The sequence below is a fragment of the Eubalaena glacialis genome, chromosome 10, assembly GCF_028564815.1.
Source record: "Eubalaena glacialis isolate mEubGla1 chromosome 10, mEubGla1.1.hap2.+ XY, whole genome shotgun sequence".
NCBI lineage: Eukaryota > Metazoa > Chordata > Mammalia > Artiodactyla > Balaenidae > Eubalaena > Eubalaena glacialis.
The window spans coordinates 12871550-12894774 of NC_083725.1; the positions used below are offsets into that span (position 1 = coordinate 12871550).

A 23225-nucleotide genomic window follows, 5' to 3' on the forward strand; every position below is an offset into this window, starting at 1 on the left:
CTTTTACTGATTGCATCACAGCATAGGCTTGAGTGCCACGGCCTGGGGCGGGGGGGAGGGGGAGGGAGGAGGAGGAGGAGTCTGGCAAGAAGTTTGACTGTGAGGACACGAGGAGAAATAGGGCAGAGGTGGAGTGGGACTTGGGTTTGAGGGGCTTTTGATTGCACTTTTTAAATGGCAAAGATTTAAACACTCTCAGCACAGAGGGGCAGGAGGCAGAAAAGAGCGAGATGCCAGGGGAAGAGCGGGGAACACTTCTCCAGAGAGGAAGGGGAAGGGCTGGGATTCAAAGCCCTGGAGTTGGGGAGAAGGGACACTTCCCCACCATCAGGATGGGCGGGAATCCTGAAAGGCAAGTATGGATGCAGGGGGTAGAGAGGTTTCTGCTCCTGGGATGCAGGAAAGGAGGGCACTGTGGGTGCAGTGTCCCTTCATCCTGCCCCCCGCCCCCCTAGGAGTCAGGACATTCTCCCAGCAGGAGACCCACAGCGGGAGCCAGGACCACCAACTCGCCACCCCTGAAAGGCTCTGCAGGCCTGGGTCCTGAGGTAGCTTGTGACCCGCCTTCTCTCTCCCTTGTTTGACCGGAAGCCCCCTGAGGTCTGGACCTTCTCCCAGGGAGAAGCATGTGGGCCTGTGCCATCCACCTCACTTTGGCCCTCTTCCCGTCCACCGTCCATCCTTCTGGGTCCCCATCTGGGACGGCTGTCGTCATCAGGATCTCTACAGGAAAACAATCAGCTGAACTCAGAGGGCCTTTAATGAAGTATTGCTTATTTACAGAGGTGCCAGCAGGGTTAAGGGACATTGAGAAGCTAGGGCTGAAGAGGAACGAGGAGGAGTAGTTGTCCAGGAGTGCAAGGAGGTCTGGAGCCTTGGAGGAAGGAAGCCAGGGCCAGACCTGTGGTGCTGAGGAAGTAAGGGGCGGGGAATCCAAGCCCCAGAGTCTCTTTCATCCTGCCCTCTGACGTCTGGTGCTTTTCCTGGCTGAGCCAGAGGTGAGAGAGCCCAGGGGAGACTGATCCAGAGGTTGGAGTCCTGGGGCACAGAGCAGGGCAGAGGGAGGTAGAGAATGCAGGGGGCGAGGGGCAAATGGGGAACCAGCACGGCCAGTCACCTCTCTATAGTCACTTGTTCATACCGGAGGATAAACCCTAGAATGCTTTGATGCTTTTCACAGTCAAAATGACCAACACTTGGTGATAATATAAAGTGATGGCAGGTGTGGTAGTTAATTTTCTCTGTCAGCTTGGCTAGGCTACGATGCTAGTTTTTGGTCTAACACTAGACCAGGTGTTGCTGTGAAGGTATTTTGTAGAAATGATTAACATCTACAATCAGTTGCCTTTAAGTAAAGGAGATGACCCTTGATAATGTGATTGGGCCTCATCCATCAGTTGAAGGCCTTAAGAGCAAAAACAGCTTTCCTGAAGAAGGAATTCTGCCTCAAGACTTAACATAGAAATTGAATCTGAGTTCCCAGCTGCTGACCTGCCCTACAGATTTCAGACTCAAGGCTGCCACATCAACTTCGGCCTAACCTGCCAGCTGCCAGGACTTGGCTGGCCAGATCCCCAATCTCGTGAGCTAAAATCAATCAGTGTGTGTGTGTGTGAGTGTGTGTGTGTGTGTGTGTGTGTGTGTGTGTGTGTGGTTGACCCTTGAACAACATGGGTTTGAACTGCCTGGGTGCCTGGGTTCACTTATCCGGGGATTTTTTTCAATAGTAAATACTATCGTACTACACGATCCACAGTTGAATCTGTGGATGCAGAACTGTGGATGCTGAGGAACCGCAGATACGGAGGACCAACTATAAATCATACTCAGATTTTTGATTCTGTGGAGGGTTGCTCTCCTAATCCTTGCCTTGTTCAAGGGTCAACTGTATATATATGTATACAGTTGTATATATATATGTATGTGTATATATACATATATTCTGTTCTGTTTCTCTGGAGAACCCTGACTGATACAGCAGGAATGTGTGGAAACAGGGCCTCTCACACACTGCTAGTGAGAATGTAAATTTGGACAGCACCATTTGGAGGTGATTTGACAGTATCTACCAAATACTGGCCATAGGAGCCAGTCAATTGCCCATCAGTAGCCAAATGGCTAATAATCCGCGGTAGGATGCCAGGCAGCAGTTACACGGTGAACGCCAGTGTCGGGGAAGACAGTCTAGGGAGGCCCTCTCTCTTAGTGGATGATGGAATTGGGAGCTTGGAAGGGGAGGTGACCCACCCAAGGTCACCCAGAGGTGGGACTAGGCCGGTACCCACATTCCTCACGTGAATTTTTAGCCTCAAGCTTTGCTTCTGGGGAGCGGCCCCTGCCCTACTTTTTGCCAGATTCCTTGACAGCTCCACGCACGCTATCCAGGTCCCATGAAGACCCTGGGCAGAGATGCTCCAACTGTAGGGCTCCACAGTTTCCCCACCTAAGACATCCAGCGGTTAACAAGACTGCAGGGAGAGGAGCCTGAAGAAAACCCACAGAAAGTACAGGCCCGGCCGCACTCGGGTGATCCTGCCGGGGAGGCCTGGCACCACTTTTAGCTCCTCTGGCTTGAAGAGGCACTGGTGAGATCTGGTCTCCTAGGCTCCCACCCGAGGGCCTTGCTTACCTTGGCCAAGGGAACCAATCAGAAGCCTGTTCCTGCCAACATCAGTCCCAGGGGAGCTTTGGGAATCACCCACCCACCCAGCACTCAGTGATTGCTCCTGTAGGGCTGGCCCTGTTCACCCTCCCACGGGTGCGCTGTGCTGAGGTTCCAGTGGGCCCATTCAATAAACCCCTTTGGGTTGTAAGTGTGCATGGCATAAGAAGGCTGGGGTTGGATTCCAGCTCTGCTCTCACTACTCTCTGACCTTGGGCAAGTCACATCGTTTCATAGGTGAGCCGCATTCATAAAATGTCACAGAATCACTGAAAAAAGCCAGTGAGCTCATTTATATGAAGGCACTTTGTAAACCCTGAAGAAATGAGTACTATTGTAGGTATATTACCTCTCGCAGGTGTTTTCTCACATCCACAAAGGACTTCTGAGGAAAGTAAAGCCTTATCTCTCAAATAGCTGACCATCTACATCTATTTAACAACCTCTGAGTGAGTCTGATGCACACAAATATAAGACTTCCAATTGGAGGCACCGTGGCAGAGCCAGAGCTTGGCTGGGGAGGTTGGGAGGGTTCTTTGGAATGATGGGAGGCGTGGACTTCGTCTGAGCATAGGGTCAGGCCAAAGTCACGGGGAATCTTAATCCTCATCTCCATGCCCTAAGACCCAGAAGGGGCCCCAGGCAGGGTGGTCTGTAGGGACAGTGTCCAGCAGGCCCCTCCCTGCAGGAGACAGGCAGGCTTGGAGGTGCTAATCCCCCCCCTCCCCAAGGAAGATCAGAAAAACACTCCAAGTCTTGAAAACATTACTTTTTTAAAAAGTATTATTCTTGGCTGTTTGGAAGTGAGTAGGGAAGGCATATGGTTTGGGGACCACCACCCCCAGCAATGAAGACACACCCACAGAGTTAAGAGGGGTGGGAGATGCCTTCTCCAAGTAATCCCCTCCCTCACCCGGAGCAGGGGCTGGGCAGGAGGTGAAGGAGAAAAAGGCTTGGGGAGGAAGGCCTCCCCAACTTGCCCCCCAGCACGGCTGAAGCTGGTCCTTGAAAACAGGTTCAGAAAGAGGCACGCCCACTTGAAAAGGATGTCTCCCCACTCCCCTACCACTAACTTGACCATCAAGCAAGCCCAGCTCCCAACACACCCCTCTGGCCAGCACAGTTCAAGGGGCAGCAGCAGCCTGTTCTGGGGGTGCTGGGGAGCAGAGTAAGGGGGACAGCCCTGCCAGCCCCTTTCCTTCTCCAAGGCCTGTGAGGAAGGCTCTGACTCCCAGCCTCCTCCCTCCTAAGGAGTTGAGACCCTGGGACTTGCCCAACACCTGAAAGACTCCAGTCTCTGCCCTGTGCTCACACGGTCCCCTTCACCTTGCCAAATCCCTACCAGCCTGCAGCCTCAACCCAAGTCCCATCTCGTCCAGGAAACCTTCCCCAATCAACTCAGCCTGCACATCCCTCCTCCTTGGAAGTCCTCAGTGCCCAGCCCGGCACTTCATATTACAGCCTCTTTATACTAGAAGATACTCTTGAAGTGAAGAGGCCTTCAGGATGTCTGGCTCCATTGTCTCGGGTTTATAAATGAGGAAACGTCTGCTCTTTTCACTAATGGTAACAATATTAATAGCAGCTAACACAGTGAGCGCTCACTACGTGCTGGGCACTTGACACGTATAAATTCACTTCAGTCTCACAATTAAGCCCATTTTATAGCTGAGAGAGCTGAGGCACAGAGAGGTAAAGTAACTCAAAATTGCACAGCAAATAAGAATCATGGCCAGCAACAGGCCCATGAAAAGATGCTCAACCTCACTAATAGAGAAATGCAAATCAAAACTACAATGAGGTATCACCTTGCTCTGGTCAGAATGGCCATCATCAAAAAGTCTACAGATAACAAATGCTGGAGAGGGTGTGGAGAAAAGGGAACCCTCCTACACTGTTGGTGGGAATGTAAATTGGTGCAGCCACTATGGAGAACAGTATGGAGGTTCCTTAAAAAACTAAAAATAGAATTACCATATGACCCAGCAACCCCACTCCTGGGCATATATCTGGACAAAACTCTAATTCGAAAAGATAGTTACATGCACCCTTACGTTCATAGCAGCACTATTTACAATAGCCAAGACACGGAAACAACCTAAATGTCCACCGACAGGTGAATGGATAAAAAAAGATGTGGTACATATACACAATGGAATACTACTCAGCCGTAAAAACGAATGAAACAATGCCATTTGCAGCAACATGGACAGACCTAGAGATTATCATACTAAGTGAAGTACGTCAGGAAGAGAAAGACAAATACCATATGACATCACTTACATGTGGGATCTAAAATATGACGCAAATGAACTTATCTACAAAACAGAAACAGCCTCACATAGAGAACAGACTTGTGGCTGCCAAGGGGGAGGGGAGGAAGGGGGTGGGGGAAGGACGGACTGGGACGTTGGGACTAACAAATGCAAACTATTATATGCATGTGTAACTGAATCACTTTGCTGTACACCGGAAACTAACACAACATTGTAAATCAACTATACTTCAATTAAAAAAAAAAAAAAAAAATCATGCCCAGGATTTGACCCCTGGAAGTCTGGTTCCAGAGTTTTCACCGTATCTCACGTCTCAGTCTGTGTCACGGGGTCTTTTACTGCCTGGCTTGCCCGTCTATGTATGTCTCATCTTCTTAAGCGCAGAAATCTTGTCATATCTTTTCCTAATAATACCCACCCCCATCTACATCCTCTCCCCCCAACACAAGGCTGAGCACACAGTAGGTGCTTTAGGAGTTGTTGTCCCAAGATGGGTCACCAAGAGCACAGGGACACTTCTCCTGACACCAGGTGGCAGCATTGGCCAAAAGTTCTCTCAGAACTCTGAGTCTAGAGCTATCAGCCAAGTAAAAATTTAAACTTTTATTTCTGGTACAAATGATAAATACTTTGCATTAAAAATCTGGGATTCAAGTTTTCCTCATACTTCATGCTCCCTCCCTGCCCCAAAACCTTACAAAAATATTTCTGCTTAGAGGGTGCAAGCCGGCTCCTGCTCCCTCGGCAAAGTCCAGGTCTGCGGAAAGGCACTTGTGGTCTGTCTCAGGGTGGGGGGCCCCCAGCTGGCCCCCGGGCAGCCTCAGAGGCCAGTAGTGAGAGGAACGTGTTGAGATCCGCTGTCGGCGCTGCCGCCTCTCTGGGGCAAGGATCCCCTCCCTGTTGGGCAGTGGGAAGGTGCACAGGGGCCAGCTCCTTCTGGAGGGTGGGGCAGGGGGCTGGGCGTGGGGAGGTGGGTGTCACAGGCATCGACACCTTCCAGGGTCTAAACCTGCAAAGAGTTAAATAGGAGAGTCACGCTGTCGTATTTTGGTTGCTTGAAAGGGAACATTTCAGGGGAGATGGGGGGGGCAAGCTTTGAGAACCCCCTTCTCCCTCCGTCCCCAAGGAAGGCACAGGCTGGGAGTAGGGGGCTGCCTTCATGAGTTAACCCCTGCCGTGCCACACCCCTTTTCACAGTGACAAGTCGGGGGGGCAGAGGCTCCGGGATTAGGACGAGGGAAGGAAGAGCAATAAGGCCTCGGTTGGGTGTGGCCACCCCCTCTGGCGGCTGGGGGAGGAGCAGTGGGCCCCAAGCAGCTGCCTCAGGGACCACTCCTCATCCCAAGCCGGCTAGGGGTCCTCATCCCAGAGGCACAGCTGCCTCTGAGGCACGTAGAAGTCGAAGCTGTAGCTCTTCTGGCAGCTGCGGATGCCACATTTGTAGGGTGTCGGGCGGTCACGGCCGTGGCAATACTTGAGCATGCAGGGGTACCAGGCCAGGCTCAGGCCGTAGCGGCAGACGCAGGGCTTCCCGCGGTCCCCCACCTGCCCACAGCGAGGCAGCAACATCTGCTCTGAGGCCTTGGGCAGGGCCTCGAACACGAAGCTGTCCACACCTGGGGGAGAAGGCAGAGGTCAGGGATGGGGGAGGGGAGGGGGCCTGCTGGCATGGCCCCTTCAGGCATCCCGGCACCCCTATGGGCTAAGTGTTATCATCCCTGTTTTACAGATGGGAAAACCGGCCCAGAGAGGTTTAACCATCTGGCTGAGGTCACACAGTAGGTAGGGGAGTCAGGACTGAATCCCAGGTCTGTCTGACTTCAGGACAGTCCTGGGAAAGGTGACCCAGAGATGCGCCAGCAGTGAGGTCCCATAGGCCGGGAAGACAGGGACCGTGCAAAGATGGGAGGCGTTCTCAAGGATCCTGGGAAGGTGTGAAGGGAAAGAGAGGAGCTGATCTCTGAGAGGTGGCAGAAGAGGTAGCAGGTGGGAATGGGCATCTTTGGGGCCCATCCAGACTGGTTCCTGTGCCCATGTCCCATGACAGAAGGTTCCATCTGTGTTCTCACTAAGGGCAGGGATGAGTGGGGGGCTTAGCCTGGGCATTCCCTCCCCGGGGCCTAGCAGAGGCACAGTTCTCCGCGTCCCTACCTGGAATTGGTCCCTTTCATCTGCTGACTCCTCTCAGTAAAGAGCCACACAGGCATCACTTCCTCCAGGAAGCCTTCCCTGACCAGTCCCAGCTGGGTTTAGACCTCGCATATCTCATCATTGCTCCCCATCGTATCTGAGACGTTACGGCAGCGGGCAGCACCCAGCTGACCTTGCTCCAGCCAGAACCGGACGTCCTCCTGGCGGGTGTAGATGGCATCCGCGGCCTCGGCACACACGTTGCGGAGATGGGGGCTCAGCAGGCCCCCCTGGCTGAAGTTCACGGTGATGTCCATGTGCATCTGCTCCAGGCCCCGTACCTCCTCAGCCTGCCGCACTGCCCGTGGATTTTTCTGCGTGGAGGAGAAGAGCCGTTCCCACCCGGCCTCAGAAGGCCCCCTGCCCACTCTTTCCCTGGTCGCTGAGAGTCAGACAAGCCCACGCCGGCTGTCTTCGGATCCTTGGGGCCACCGGCAGGGTGGCAGTCAAGGGGCACCCAGCCCCCCCTCCAACTGGCGGAGAAACTGATACCCAGGGCGCAGTCAAGCCTTGTCAGCCAGCGGCCGCCCGGGCTGACCTCTGGGGCCTGAGGGAGAATTCTGACACGTTGCTGGGGGGTGGCATTGGAGGTGGGCAGGCGAGGCGAACTGTCCCAGGGTCAGTGACCTCTGGGGCCCCGTACTCTCCAACATCCAGGCAACTGGGAAAATCAGGTAAAAGGGAGGGGCCTCGGACAGCTCCTGCTGGATAGTTCAGGGAACTTAAATGAGGCTGGGGAGAGGCCCGGGGTCCAGGAAGGCACTGGGAGCAGGGCAACAGGCTGAGGGTTTCGAAGGCTGCACTGAACACTTAACATGCACTATCCCACTTAATTCTCACCGTAACCCATCTCTCAGTAAGAAAATAGGGGTTTTGAAGGTGAGGTGACTTGTCCAGCGTCACCGGGATGATGAGTGGTGGCCCTGGGCCTGAAGGCAGATCCGACCTGCCTCCATCATAAACGGGGAGGAGCTGAGATTAGGGGACTAGAAGAATCTGGGAGATGGGGGTTCAGGGCAGATTAGGGATCTGGGGTTATGGGGTCAGGTTTGGCATATTTAAGGGGTTCAGGACTAGAGGGTAAGAGTGGGGTGCCAGCGATCAGGTGGGTCAGGGGCTGGGTGGGAGACTGAGGCTGGGGTAGGGTCCAGGCCAGGAGTCAGCTGCAGGGGTGAGGGCTCTGGGGCAGGTCTGGGGTGGGCACTCACCTGTCGGAGCTTGGCCATGGCCTCGCTGGGAATGATCTCATTGTGGTGCAGCCGGGTGACAAAGCAGAGGGCCTGGAACTGACTCTGCCCCTTCTCCAGCTCCCCTAGGATCAGGGCCCGGAAGATCTTCACATCCTGATGGGGAAGAGCAGAAGAATGGGAACCGGCCAGAGCGGGTGGGGCCTCCTCACCAGCCCACCCAGGGCTCAGCTCAGACCCTGCAGAGGACACAGGCCTGGATGCTGCCCTGCAATAGACGCCTCCCTCTTGCTGGCCTGGAAATTTTTCTCGTTCCCATTTAAACCCGTGACTTAAAAGAAAGAACATACCCCAGATGTTCCAAAGCCTCCTGGAAAATTCACATAGTGAACTGCTAGAAAGCTTTCCAAAACAAAATTGTTTAAAAGTACAGAACGTCACCTTAAAGGAAACAGCACCCCTTTTGGCTCCTGGTTCATTCACAGCTGATGCTTCCCCTTGGTGGTACCCCCATATCACCCTGATCAGGGTGAGTCAGGGCCCCTACAACCACCTGACTACGGCATCATGGGGGAGGTCTGCATTTTTACAAGTACAGATTCTAGAGTTTCTCTCGCTGACTCAGTAGGTTTGGGGAGAATGCCCCTGGTGCTTCTGGTCAGCCAGGCTCCTAGCCACCTGCATCTCAGATCGAGGTAGTGGGGTCAGGGTGGGGTTAAGGGCAGACACAGGGCAGCCAGCTGGGATGGCTCACCTTTCCCCTTCTCTCTCCACTTCCCCTTTCCCCTCGGGGTTACTAATGGCATTACCAGCAGGCCAAGGGCTCCTTCCTGTGACTGATTCACTGCATGAATCAGAGAGGCTGGGGGAGGGGGGGCAGAAGGAGAAGGGAGAAGGGCGGTGGGATCGAGTCCCCTTCCAATCTGGCTGCTGGAACCCTGGGCACCTGAGGTGTCCCTTGCTCTCACCCATCTCTGTGCCTTGGCTAACAGCTCGCGGTGAGAAGTCAGCAGGTCCCAGTAAGAAGTGGTCTGAATCTTTCAAGAGCCCCCCTGCCTGGGAGGGACCCAAGCCACAATGATGGCTCTCCTCCAGGAACCCCAATGGCCCTGCACCAGCACGGAGGGTATATAGCCCTGTGTAGCTATGCATCCTTCAATGTCCGTGCCCTGGCCTTGCCCACTGAGAGCCCCCATTCACTGAGCGCTTACTGTTCATGTGCCAGAGTGCAATGCTCTGAGAACAGGGTCTGAGGGTCCCCCTTGGATTCCAGTACAGGCAGTGAGGGGCCCAGGGTTCCACTCCAAGTCTACACTGTATTAGCCGGCATACAGGTCTATCTCCCACCTTCTCTAAGCCTCGTTTGTGAAATGGGGATGATGCCACTTTTACCTGGAGGCTTATGGTGAAGACTAAATGAGTTAGTGTGGAGGGAAAGCACAGCAGAATGTCCGCCCGGAGTCTGTGCTCAGCGGTGCTAGCCGGGGCCACTGTCATCACTGCAGATGACCAGCAAATGTCCCAGGTGATCTGAAACTAGTCAGTGCTGTCCTCGCACAAACCCCCATGCCCTTTGGAAGTCCTCTGACTCTACAAGGACATTTCCCTACTTCCTTTCACTGTAAATGATCTCTGGAACATTGAGGGGTGGGAGTGTCCAGGGAGATTTTCCGCCAAGATTGCAGAAAGGAAAACAGAGGCCCAGCTGGTGAGAAAGGTTCCATAAGGTTCCTCATGGTCCCAGACTTGCAGGCAAGGTGAATCAGAGCTCGGATAACCTCAGCCTCCTCTCCACAGGAAATCCACTCTCGGGCCACGAGGCTGGGATCTGCTTGCCCCGCCAGCCTGGGCCATCCAATCTTCCACTCCCTCAGGTCATTTGAGGAGAGACTGGAGGCTGGTACACTTGCGCATTTTCTGTTCTGGGCTCAGTTCCTGCCAGGTGAGACTTGATACCAGACTTCCTCTCCCGGGGCTGAGTCAGGCGGATGTCCCTGGCAGGACCCCCAGGCAGGATCCAAATTCCACCTCCGGGGTAATTTCAGCAATGACCCTTTAAAAGAACCCATCTGGTATATTCACAGCCATCTTCTCCAATACCACAGGCACGTGTCACCGCCTGTGGTCTGAGGGATGCCCCAAGTGGCCTCACTGCTTGGCTATCACCCGTCTACCATTAGCAGGAGAAAGTATTTGAACTTTTAGACCAGACCAGGGGGCGAACGAAATCTGTTAGAGTATTTTCCCTGCTTCTGTATTAAACAACAATGTCAACAACAACAACAAAACGCTACCAAAATGGGAACTTGACTGGGGGTGAAGCGAGGGGATGAGAATTTTTTCGTTGAGATAGATTTCCTCTATATCTCCTATTTATTTGTGTAGGACAAAGATTTATTGAAGTTTATAACTGGAAGGGACAAGTCATTGTTACCATGAGTCAAAAAGGATGTATCGTCCTGTTTAAAATCTTTATAACGAGAGATAGGAACTATGATTATTACCGAGTTTGGAATGGATAACTTGCTCAAGGTCATGGGACCAAGAGGAAATGTAGCCAGAATTTTAACCCAGGCAGTCTGACTCCAAAATCCAAGCTCTCACAACCACAAGGCACAGCTGCGTCCTAGATCAACGAGTCCAATTTCTTTGATGCCCAGTTAAAGAAACTAAAGCTCAGGCCCAGAGAGAAAGTGTGGTCTGCCCTAAGCCACACAGCTGGCGAGTGGCAGAGCCAGGATGAGAAGGCAGTGCCCTCTTCCAGCTGTGCCCATTGGCGGTGGTCTGTATGTCCTCTGCAGACCTGCCCTGGGAACGTGGCGGCTCCTATTCAAGGTTCTGTGTGACTAACAGACAACAACATCTGACGCAAACATCAGGGTAAGATGACGCAGGATCACCCTTCTAAGCCCTCTGCCTGCCCTGCCCACAGCCTCTTTAACCCTGAATTCTCCAGCCTTCTTAATCCTATGTCTCCGGGAAACCATACTCCACGTGCTGAGCCCCGGGAGGGAGACAGCAGCCCAAGCACCTGGATCTCTTTGGCTCCGTCGTCATGACCAGTGTCCCTCCTACCTTCTACTCCCCACACCTCAGACTCACTACTAAGGTTCCAGGGCCCCCTTTCCCTCCAGCACAGAGGGCAGGGCAGGGGAAGAGGTCTCCCTGCTTCAAGGAACATCTGGCCAGATGCTAAGCCCAGGCCAGATGGATGCCTGGCTCCCAGGTTTCCTCCTCACCCGACAGTCCCCTGGGATGATCCACCCAGATGTGCCCTAACCCCCAAGGCAAGACCACACAGCTGGGGAAGAGCCCATGGCAGGCTCCTCAGGTCCAGGACTCAGGCTAGGGTTCCCAAGATGGGCAGTTTCTATAAGGCTCCTTCTCCCACGAGCTCCCAGAAAACTCCAGCCCACCAGGAGCCAGGCCACCAGGAAGAAGTGGAGTGGACAGTACTAGGGCTGAAACTGGGCCACACAGAGGGTATGGCCACGGAGATAGCATTTGCTGAGGTCCTTTGGGGGTGGTTTTAAGGTTCCCAAAGAGCACGGTAGTTAAGAGCAAAGGCTCTGGAGCCAGTGCTGGCCGCGTCCAAATCCTGGCTTTGCCGATATGAGCCCTGTAACCCTGAGGGATTTACTTAACCTCTCTGTATCTTAGTTTCCACATGTGTAAAATGAGTACAACTAACAATACCTACTCCTCAAGGGATTACTGTGAGGAAAAATGAGTGAAAGGTCTCAGAACAGAGTGGGCTGGACTCCTTAAGTTTCTCTATTATTGCTGCAATCCCTGGCCTTGCCCCAGCTGTGATCTACTCCAGACCTGCAGAGGCAGGACAAAAAATTTTTCTCCCAGAGATGTACCTGAGGCCCAGAGAAGTCAGGTGACTGCTGGAGCTTGCAGGTAATCGGCAAATCTGTGGGAGAGCACTGATTAGCATCACCTGGGGCAGAGCCTTCACAGGCGCCAGGGCGGGGCAGGGGAGTGGGCAAGACCAAGGCCAAGGCTCCTGTCTTTAAGGGGCTCATAGGAGAGGCTGACCTACAACTGAAGTCAGCGCACGATGATAAGGCCTAGGGTGAGGTTTATGCAAAATGTTATAGGGCAAAGGATGGAGGAGGGAGCGTTTCTGTCCCCTTAGGGATGGGGCTGGGAGGGGTGGAGGGAGGGAAGGCTTCCTAGAGCGAAGGACATTTCAGTGGTTCTGGACAAAGGATGGGTGGCTTTCTAGCAAAGAGAGAGGCATTTACAGAAGATGGGAAGGTACGAAGGCCTCTTAATGCCCCCACCTCATCCATCCCTCCACGCTACTGTCACACAATCTGCCCAGTGCCCTTCCAAGGCTCCTTTTGTCCTCACCGTAAAGTGTACCCCCCAGAGGCTGGCATCCAGCTCTTTGCTGACAGCTCTGAGCATTGAACCAAAGAGATGGCGGTTCCCAGAATGAGCGAGGCCATGTGCCTTTCCATGAGCTGATGCCTCTGCCAGGGATGCGCTGTCCCCTTCTGCCCATCATCCTTCAGGACTCAGTTCAAACGCGTCCATCACCCCTGCCCTCACCAACCCTCCAGCAGAGTTGGCCAGGCCCAACCCCTAGCCTCCAGAGCACGCATCCCACCGTGTCTGCAATGATCTCTTTCCTTGTCTTTCCTTCCAGACTCAACTCCTTGAGGCTGGGATAGTATCTTATTTGCAGTGTATCCCCGCCCCCTGAATACAGCAGGCGCTCAGTACCTATCTGGAAATGAATAAGTGAAGCACTGAGTGGGCAAACAAGAGCAGGCCAGGGTCCTGAGGAAAGTGAGGGGAGTACCGGGGAGGGGAGGGCTGAGTGTGGAAGGAAGAGGCTGGCAGGCAGGAGGGCAGGGCACAGTGTCTGAGAGCCCAGCCAAGAAGTCTGAGCTTCATCTAGCAGATCACTGGGCGTCATCGCTGGGTTTTGAGCCAGGGTAGGACATGAATGGATCTCTGGCTTAGAGCTGAATCAGAAACTTGAGCTGTGCTGGGCCAGTGTGCATCTGACCTAAACGCCTCGGCAGAGGGCCCCGTCCTCATGTGGTGTCTTCTGCCAGGGCAACAAGTCCCCCAGGCCCTTCGTGTTGTGCCCCAGCCCCAGAGAGCAGCTGCACTTATGTATGCAGGATCCTCAGAGTCTGGCACAGAGCTGAGCGAACGGACCAGTGCTCTGGGGCCCCCATCGACCCCCTAGCCTCCAAAAAGACGGCTCTTTCTTCTTGGGCTTCCTTGTAACTGGGCTTCTGCAGGCTGGTCGTCCTACAGCTGTGATTTGGGCTTCTAGAAGATTTAGGGGATCATTATTTCATGCTCCAGTGAGGTTCCAGCAGGGGACGTGACCTTCAAGGTCACACAGCTGCAGAACCAGGCCCAGGAGCCCGGATCTCCTGACTCAATCCAGTGGTCTTTCTGCTCTTCCGAGCTCCCCCCGGAGCCCCTTCCCAAATATTCTATTCTTCTCTGCGTCCACTCCCTGCCACGCTGCCTGAGATCCACTGTATCTCACAGAGAGAAGGCTGCTCTGGGAAAAGCAGGGGGCAGCTCTCTGCACTTCCAAGAGCAGACAGCCCGTGCCAGGCCTCTGCTGCTGCCTTCCTGGGGAGAAGCTCCAGGGAAAGCTCAGTGTTGGGGACGGGTGGCAACCCCACAGACGGAGCCCACCGGAGCGCTGCTGACTGTGACGCTGTCATATCAGCCCAACTGCCGGCTTCCAGCCTTAGATAAGACTGAAAGAGGGAAACAAACTTCTCTCTTGCTTCGGCTGCTGTGGGGTTTTATGTTACTCGCAGCCCAGCTGAATCGTAACTGTACGCACAGACACTTGCTTTCCCCCATTCATGGGTCCCATGGCCATAATCTTTCACCCAGACGTGCTGATTCTCCAACCATCTCCCACCCCTCACCCAGCGGCACCCAGGCCCCTCCCGCCAGGGCCCACGCTGCGGCTCGGCTGTGCGGTCCCTTCTCCCTCACACCGTTGCTCCTATGAGCACGTTTCCTCCCTCACAGCCTCTCCCGGGAGCCTCCCCATCTCCCCCTTTCTCTCGGTCACACGTGGCAGCCCTCACAGATTGTCTCACACGCCCACCATCTCCCGACAGTCTCTCCCACACCCTCCCTCCCTCCTTGAATTCCCCCAAAGTCTCACACGCCATGTCTCACACCCCATCTCACACACAGGCCTCTGCACACATGCTGTTACACTCCCCTGCCTCAAGGCACGCACACCCCCTCGCAGGCGTCCTCTCTCCCGACCAGCATCCTCTCCTACGTTCGCTGCCCCAGCCCCAGCCTGGCCGACCTCCCCTCCTCCTCTGCCCTCCTGCTGCCTTCCCATCACCAGCTCCCAGCTCCCCACCCTCCCAGGGGCCTTCCTCAGCGCCGCCGTGGGGAGCGGTGGAGGGGGGTTGTCCTGTCTCAGACCTTGCTGCCAGCCCAGCCTTGCACCACAGGGGACCCGGAAACTAAGAGGGCCGGATGGCGGAGCTGCCCTTCCCTCAAAGCCCCTCTCCCAGCCCGCCTCCGTGCCACGGTGGCTGCACAGCCCAGGCTGAAGGCCACCTCTCCAGGGTCTCCACAAGCACCAACTCCCCTTTCCTCTTTGCCCTTGGACGGCTGACGCTGTCTCCTGGGAGTTTCCTCTACCATCTTGGTCTCCTTCCTGCCACGCCGGAGTGTGTGATTCTGAGGCCCGGGCTGAGCCAACCCAAGTATTTACTGCTCTACTCCTGGCTGGGGCTGCTTTATGGCTAGAGAGGAGCCAACTTCACTGCACTGGGGAGGTGAGGGGTCGCCCTGGAGGGGCAGCCAGGAGCCAATGCCCTCTTCTCCCCATGCTGGCTGCCCCGGGGCACACTCAGGGGCACCTTGGCCCCTCTGCCCTGTCTCTCCAAGCAGGTACAGAGGTGGATGGACTCAACCCAAAGCCAGGCCAAGCACATTCCCTGGCCGGTGCCCGGGACGTAGGCCGCCCCCATTACGAGATGCCTGCAGACCCTCAGGGCTAGGCCCGGACAGAGGCTTCTTGTTACGGGACATTAGTGCCACCACCAGCTGGGGGCAGTGCCGCCTGCCCCCTCCCAGTGCCCCCAGTGTTCTGTCAGCCAAATCCCAAAGGGCACTACTGTCCCGACTGCCCCGGGAACAATGTGCGGCTTTATGTGGATCAACTGCGACCTAATGTCCTGCTGACTCAGGGCTCCGGAGGTGGGGCGCCACGCTTCCCTCTCACCTGCATTCCCAGCCCCAGCGCCTCCCGCGGCCCCAGCCCTTCCTGGGAACCTTGGTGGCAGCCACTTCAACGCTTGCCAGCTGAAAGGATGGGAATCCTAATAATGCTTTGGTCCCCAGGGCAGGAACCACCTGCTTAGCGGCGTGAGGAAGGAGGGCTGGGGCCCTGGCTAGAACTGCTATTTCTCTTCTCACGTGCCTTCGCCGGCTTCTGCTTCGCTGAGGCCTCTTACTCACTTCTCACAACACGCCTGCAAGCATCACACTGTGTTTGTGCCACGTCTGAACGTGGGGCTCAGAGAGGTTAAGTGATTTGTCAAGTCACACAGCTGGTAAAGGGCAGAAAAATGTACAGTGAGGGCTCAGTAGTATCTGTGAGATGTTTTAAAAATGGTCCCCTCACCGCCACCCCCCATCTCTCCAGAGGCCATGGCGGGAGGGGAACGGGGAGTGTCTCAGGCACAGTGAAGGGGTCAAAACTTAAAATTCGTGGGAGGGGTGGGGTGGGGGAATTGTGATGAGCCTGTGGGAGGGGCGCAGCCCAAATCTGTACAGAGGAGGTTTTCTCTGTAGATTTGTTCCTCTGCACCAAGGCTTTTTTCAGTCTCCTTCTTCCCTCTCCCCTCCCCTATTCAGGTTTCTTCAGCCTTCTAGCAGGAGCCCATTTATATGCCACAGTAGCACAGGCAGTCAGAATATAGTGGAAGGCTCCCTGGGTCCCAATCTTGGATCGTTAGCTATTGATCTTGTCCAAGTCACTTTAGAGCTCTGAGCCTCAGTTTGCACATCTGCAAAATGGAAGCAATACCTGCTGCATGATGTAGTGGTGAGGATCGAATGAGGCCAGGTGTGTGAAAGCAACTGTCAGTGTGTGATCTGACAGCTCAGATATATGTGATTCTTACCTCAAAGCTGGCCTCTGTTGTTCTACCATCACCACCTCTGTGTACCTTGGGAAGCCTCGTAGGAAGAACCTCACTTCTGCCTCTCCCCATCATCCCAACAGGCCACTTACTTGTCCCAGGTGGCAGTCCTCACTGCCCGACCCGGGATCTTTTGCCAGGACTCCATCTGGACATAGGCATTCGGGGGGTGGGAGATGCTTGCCAGACTCCAGGAGCTGGGCTGAACCTCGGGTCAGGGCTGCTGACCCCTGATGCGGGGAGGAATTCCTCAGACACGGCAGAGGGACTGCTGTTAGACCGGAGGGTCCCATGGACACAAGCCGGATCATTCTTTCTGGTGACGTCTCATGAACTCCCAGGGTGGGGAAATACCCTGGACACCAAAAAACTCTGGGCCTCTCCTGCAAGCACCTCTACTGCCCTCTGTTCCCCCAAAAGACATCCTCTCCAACAAATGCCCCTACTACAAATCACCAAACTGCAGGAACCGAACACAGGCAGGGTAGGGGGAGACTGGACTCTAAAAGCTTGTCCTGTCTGACAATCCTGTGATGTGATATCCTGTTAGAATAAACAGCCTCAGGCAGCAACGTGGCCATTTGCACATTCCACATCTTTGCTGACTACCTCTCACAGGCTGAAGCTGCTTCCCCCACCAAGACGGGGAGCCCCAGGGCAGGGACGCTGGTGCTCTCTGGACCGTTTCTTCCTCTGGCCTCCACTCACCCATCGGCTCCCACTCACCCATCGGGGCCCAGGGCAGGGCGCAAGTTTCCAATCTCCCTGGGTCCCTCAGAGCGACCTCGAGCTCACCCACCCTGTTATATGGCTCCCCTTATCTTGGCGCCAGCCCGAGGCCCCTCTTGACCCCCTCCCTGTACACATTTGGATGTGGCTCCTTCCTCCCGTTGCAGCCATGACCCCCCCCCACCCCCATGCAGCTGCTCATGACTTTCTCTTATCTTTCAGCCCCACCCTCCCGGTCTGGTCAGCACCAAACCGCTTGAACATGACTCATCCCCTCCCTCAGCTTTTAGACACTCACACTGGGAGACAGAGGAGAAAGAGACACTTGGACGGGCACAGCAGCCTGGGGGACGGGGACCAAGAGGGCTGTCAGACCAAAAGTCGGGATGGTGACATGCCCGCTATTAATATGCCCAGTAAGTGTGTACATCCGGGTATAATTACATACATAGGCTTTGGATTCTCAAGACGAGCACTGCTTGTTGAGAGTGTATGATGAATTATAGTTCCTGCACTGAGGGCACGGAGAATTAAGCCTCAAGTCTATACGCTGTTTAAACACATTAGGGATTATTGTGGGTAGAATGACAGGTTTCAACGAAGTGACTGAGTTTGGGATCTACCTTCGTTTAACAGTCTAACCTGGAACCTCCTCCAAGTCCCTCCTTCCCCGGAGCAGCTAGGCCAGTGCTTCCCAAACTTTGCTGCTCATTGCAATCACCAGGGGCTCTTTAAAACTCTGGCTGCCTGGTTCCTACCCTCAGACAGTCGGACTTAATTAGTCTGGAGTGCAGCCTAGGCTTCAGGGTTTTCTAAAGCTCCCCAGGCGATTCAAATGTGCAGCAAAGTTTGGGAGTCACTGAGCTATGTCACTTCTTTGAGAGCTGCAGCCTGATCTGCTTGATGGGCAGCAGCCTGTGGGCAGGGCTTACAGTAACTCATGATGGTGATTTGGTCGCTCCAAGCTGCTTGTGGAGTTTGTCATCCTTGCCCGGGCTCCAGGCTCCAGGCTACGTGTTCTACAGCAGGTTGATTACTGTTACAGCTTTACTGGCTTCAGGTCCAGTGTGGCAGTGTGGGGAGGGCCAGGCCGTGTTAGAGACCCGTCCCGGCAGAGGCAAACAGAGAGGGTGGAAGGGGCAGGGAGAGGGGGGTGGGTTGTGTGTGTGTGTGGTGAGATCATCCAGACAGAGGGCTGCATTGCATCCAGCACAAGGGCCTCGCTGCTGCCCTGAGTAGACTGACAGGACAGGGACGGCTGCTGCCTGCTGAGGGGCTGGCCAGCAATTTTGGAGTGTGACGGTTAACTTTACGTTTCCATTTCACTGGGCTAAGAGATGCCCACATAGGTGGCAAAACATTATTTCTGGGTGTGTCTGTGAGGCTGTCTCGGAAAGATATTAGCATTTGAAGTAGTAGGCTGAGTAGAAGGTGGCCCTCACCAGGGTGGGTGGGCATCATTCAACCTGTTGAGGGTGTGAATAGAACAAAAAAGGTGGAGGAAGGGCAAATTTGCTCTGTGTGAGCTGGACATCCATCTTCTCCTTCCCTCAGACATCAATGAGCTTGGTTCTCAGGCCTGTGGACTCAGGCTGGAACTACATGGGCTTTCTTGGGCCTCCAGCTTACAGACAGCAGACCGTGGGACTCAGCCTCCATAACCGTAGGAGCCAACCCCTCATAATAAAATCTCTTTCTGTAGATCTGTATTTCTACCCTATTATTTCTGTTTTGCGGGAGAACTCTAATATATGGAGATTCAAAGAGAAGGTTATGATGAAGGATTAAGGCTCTTCCAGGCTCAGTGCTGACCTTCCGTGTGACTTTGGGTCGGTCATTCAACCCCTTTGCACCCAGGCTTAGCAGGGAAGGTCCATGTTGAGATGCGATGTGAGCCATGATTATGAAAGTTACTGGCTTCTATTTCTGGAGCTCTGAGTACAGCAGCTGACACACAGTGAGTATTTCATATGCATTGCCCTGTTTAGTTCTCACAATGGCCATGGGATCGGTACCATTATTAGCCCCATTTTACAGATGAAGAAATGAAGGCTTGGACAGATCGGGTAGCTTGCCCAGGGTTAAACCAGGTCTGTCTCATTTCAGTCTGGACTGTCTCCCGAAGGTGCAAAATGGCCAACGTCACTATTCCCAAGTGGACTAGGGACTGTTCCCAAACCACCCCAAATGGATTTGGTACATGAAACAAAAGAAACACCACGTCCAGGACTTTTTCCTACAGGAAAAGTCATTACTTCTAGATAGAAGCTTCACGTGGAAAGCTGCCAAAGATCTTGAGGACTGGGCGGGCAACATGAGAGGTGACCCACCCCAGAAGGATCCCGTATAAAAGCTGCTCTGGCCAATGCAGACAGTGGACTGGGGTGCGGATAAAGGCTGTTCCGCCCCACTCCCAGCCTTCCCCAACTCCACCCTGCCCCAGGCCATCTGAGAAACCCAGAGTTGGAGGGGACCTTGGAAAGCTGGTTCCCTTTCGGTACTTTCCACTCCCAATTCCCTCCTTTGCTGATGAAATTGGAGATGCCAGGGGTGGGTGTGAAATGCCAGCTTCTGGGTCAGAGGCTAACCTGAAAAGCAGACTCTGGAAACCTGGGTGGTGCTGCGGGGATTAAAATGTGGCTCTTAATGCCATTTGCGGCAACATGGATGGACCTACAGATTGTCAGACTGAGTGAAGTAAGTCAGAGAAAGAGAAATAATGCTTGTATGCGGAATCTAAAAAAAAAAAAAAAAAAATGCTGTAAGTGAACTTATTTACAAAACAGAAACAGACTCATAGACTTAGAGAAGGAACTTACGGTTATCAGAGGGTAAGGTTTGGGGGGAGGGATAGTTAGGGAGTTTGGGATTGACATGTACACACTGCTATATTTAAAATAACTAACAAGGAAAAAATAAAATAATAAAAAAATAATAAAAATGAGGCTCTTACAATCAGCTCCGAATCGATTCTCTAACTGGGCAGTCAGCCCCCTACTCTACCCTCCACCCCAATCCCCAGGCCTTCACCCCACTGCCACCCCGCCTCTCCCCTCCCCTCGCCCTCAGGGTAGAGCAATAAAATCTTTCATGCTGCAGTTAGAGGCTATAAAAGTTGAGCTCTACCCATTGACTCTTTCACCAGTGTCCTAGCCACAGCCTTGGCTGCCAGAGAGGTGCCAGGGTCGGGGAAGTCTCTCTAGGGTTTCAGCACAGCCACAGAACAATGCGCAGTGGGCAGGAAGGTGGGAGACTCATAGGCTGGCCTGAGGCTCACTCACAGGGACAAAGGGCTTCAGTGGAAGGTCAGAGGGGAAGATTAGATCCCTGTCTCCTGGGGAGGGTCCAGCCACTATTTGGGTTTTCTAGGAAAAGAAGAGACTTGACAAAATTCCCCTGGAGTTTAAGTGGGGACTCTGGGGGTGTTCTGGCCTTGTCAGCTTCCCTCTCTCCACACACAAACTCACCTGCCCCTACCTGAATTGAGAACCTAACTTGGGCCTGCTGAGTGAGGAAGGGTCGCAAAGTCCTCCCCATTGCGACACTCAACCGCTCCTCCCCCCCCAACCTCCCACCCGCCACTGGTCTCCCCTACATCCCTTGTCAGTGACAACTCAATAGTCCAGGGACAGATCGGCCGGCAAGCCCCACCTCCACCGTCCACAGAATAACCACCCACCCACCTGGTACTATCTTCGGCGATTCTGCTCGGTCCCTAGCTGACACTCCAAACTCTACCCCCTCCCCGCCCCCCCAGATCCCAGTCTCTAAGAGGAAGGAGAGAGAGGTGGCTCAGGCAACAGTCCCACCGCCCTGGGCTTCCCCAGCTGCTGGCTATGTCATCGGCCTCACCTCTCCACTCCCCCAGAGACAGAGCCTCACAGGGCCTCTTTATCAGGAGAGGGACTTGGGGAAGGGGACTTTAGGTGATCAGGAGACTCCCTTTGTGTACCTACACCTCACCCACCTTCCTCCCCTCCAGGATTCCTGCTGCTGGGTCACCGTTAGTCACTCACCGCCCTTCCAGGCCCACTTCCTGATAAGCCCAGCACCTCCACTCTCTACCCCAGCCCCAATCCTGGGGGGCCAGGCCCACCTACTGGTTCCCTCCACCCTCCACACACACACACACACACACACACACACACACACACACACACACTGAGGAGAGGCTGTCTCTACCCTCTTCAGCGCAATCTAGGCCAAAACTGGGGGTTGGCCAGCCCTCCTGCCAAGCAGGGTGAGAGGTGCCACCTCTCCCATAGCCTGGGGACCTCATCTGGGGCCTCTCCCCAGGTCTTCCGCTACAAGTTTACCAGACTTTCAGACCAAAGAGGAGAAGTGGCTTCTCCTCGGCTTGGGAGGGACATGGGACAAGCAGCTCTTCCCAGGAACCCCCTTCCCCAGCCCAGGAAAGTGAAACAAGGAGAGGTGGTACATAGCCTCCAAGATGTCAGGGCTGGGAGGCCTGGCGCCACCCCCTTGCTCTGTACAGAGGTGAGAAAGGAGGCCCGGAGAAGGAAAGGAACTTGCCCTAGGTCACACAGCGAGAACCCAGGACCTCTGATGCCTGGCCCAGGATTTTTCCGTGATAGAGCCTGAGAAAATGACTCCCAAAAGGGAGACGGGGTTATTAACATTGACTCCCCTGAAGTAGGGTCTGCACCTAGAGGGCTCTCGGAGAGCTGAAAGACGAAGTGGGGAGCTGGTCTGGTGGCCTGGGCACCCAGAGAGAAGAAGTGAAAGGCTGGAGGGGAGAATCGGAAAGGCAGCAGAGCAGTTCGTGGGGGAGAATGAAGGGCCGGGTCTAGGCGCTGGGGAGCAGGGCAAAGAGGTATGGATAAGAGCCCGGCCTGACCCTGGCTAAGTCGCGTCCTTCTCCTGGCCCAGTCTTCCGTCTGCTGGCCTCGGTGCGACTGGGACCCCGGAGAGCTCAGGCACGCAGGTCCCCCGGGGTAAGCGAGGGTGCCTCACCTTCTTGAAGTCGGCGGTGAAGGAGATGAGGGTGCCATCGGGCTTGCGCAGCTCCAGGCTGATGCTGTCGGCGTCGCTGTCCGCCTGCAGGCTCTCCTCGGTCACCTGGCCGTCGGGCAGCCGCACGCGGACCCGCAGCTCAGACAGCGCGCCAGCCCCGGGCCCCGCGCCCACGCCGCGCGGCGCCCCCAGCAGCTGCATAAGCCCCGGCAGCAGCAGCAGCAGCAGCGCAGGGGACGCCGGGGGGACCCCGCCGCGGCCGGGTGGGCGCATCCCCGGGGACCGGCTCCGCCCTCGCGGTCCCGGCGCGCCGCGGGCGGGCGAGGAGCGGCTCGGCCAAACTTCACCCTAACTTGGAAGCTAGTTCGCGGCGCCGGGGCGCGGCTCCCCGGGGGGCTCAGCCGCGGGGCGCCCGCGACGCGGCGCCGACGCACGTGGGCTGCGCTCCGTCGCGCGTCCCCCGGCGGCTCCGAGGCGGACACCGCGCTCCCAGGGCCCGTCCGCCCCCAGGCCCAGTGCCTTGGCTCCCACGGCCCCCGACTCCGGCGCTCCGAGACTCTGTTTTGCACTTTTCATTCAATCCCACCCCCCGTCACTTCCTTCAGAAAACAGAAACCACCAGGACCTGCCTTAAAGAGACCGCGCACCTCTCGGCCCTTAAAGGGCCCGCGGAGGCTCCCCGCGCTCGGCGGCGGCCGCGGACGGGGGTGGCGCGGACCGAGGGGACCGGTGCAAGGCGGCCTTGTGGGGACAGGGCTTTCTCAATCGCCCTCCCTCCCCGCCGCGCCCGACAGCGACCGGGCTGGCCCAGGAGTTGACTCTCCCAGCAAATCCCTTCCTCCCAGCAGGGGCGGGACGGGTGACTCTTCCCCCGCCTCCCTTTTTTTGGCTTGTTCTTGTGCCACGTGGATGAAAGAATCGGGCTTGGTGTTTTAGGGGTTTTGTTTGGTCTTTTAGTTTCTCTGACGAAGCGAATTTCTACAAAGCTTCTGCAAAATCAGACCTCGCCTCGCATTCAGCCTTTTGACTGCCCTGG

At 55.2% G+C, this 23225-nt stretch overlaps 1 protein-coding gene across 1 annotated transcript; it reads right to left on the minus strand.

Moving 5' to 3' along the window:
- Positions 1-5526: 5526 nt before the first annotated feature.
- Positions 5527-22976, minus strand: OAF (out at first homolog). The gene is made up of 4 exons (XM_061202469.1): positions 22190-22976; positions 8337-8471; positions 7262-7442; positions 5527-6554 (listed from the first exon to the last, which is right to left on the minus strand). The coding sequence occupies exons 1-4, from the start codon at positions 22460-22462 to the stop codon at positions 6289-6291; spliced, it is 855 nt and encodes a 284-aa protein (XP_061058452.1). The 5' UTR covers positions 22463-22976; the 3' UTR covers positions 5527-6288.
- Between the last annotated feature and the right edge of the window lie 249 nt (positions 22977-23225).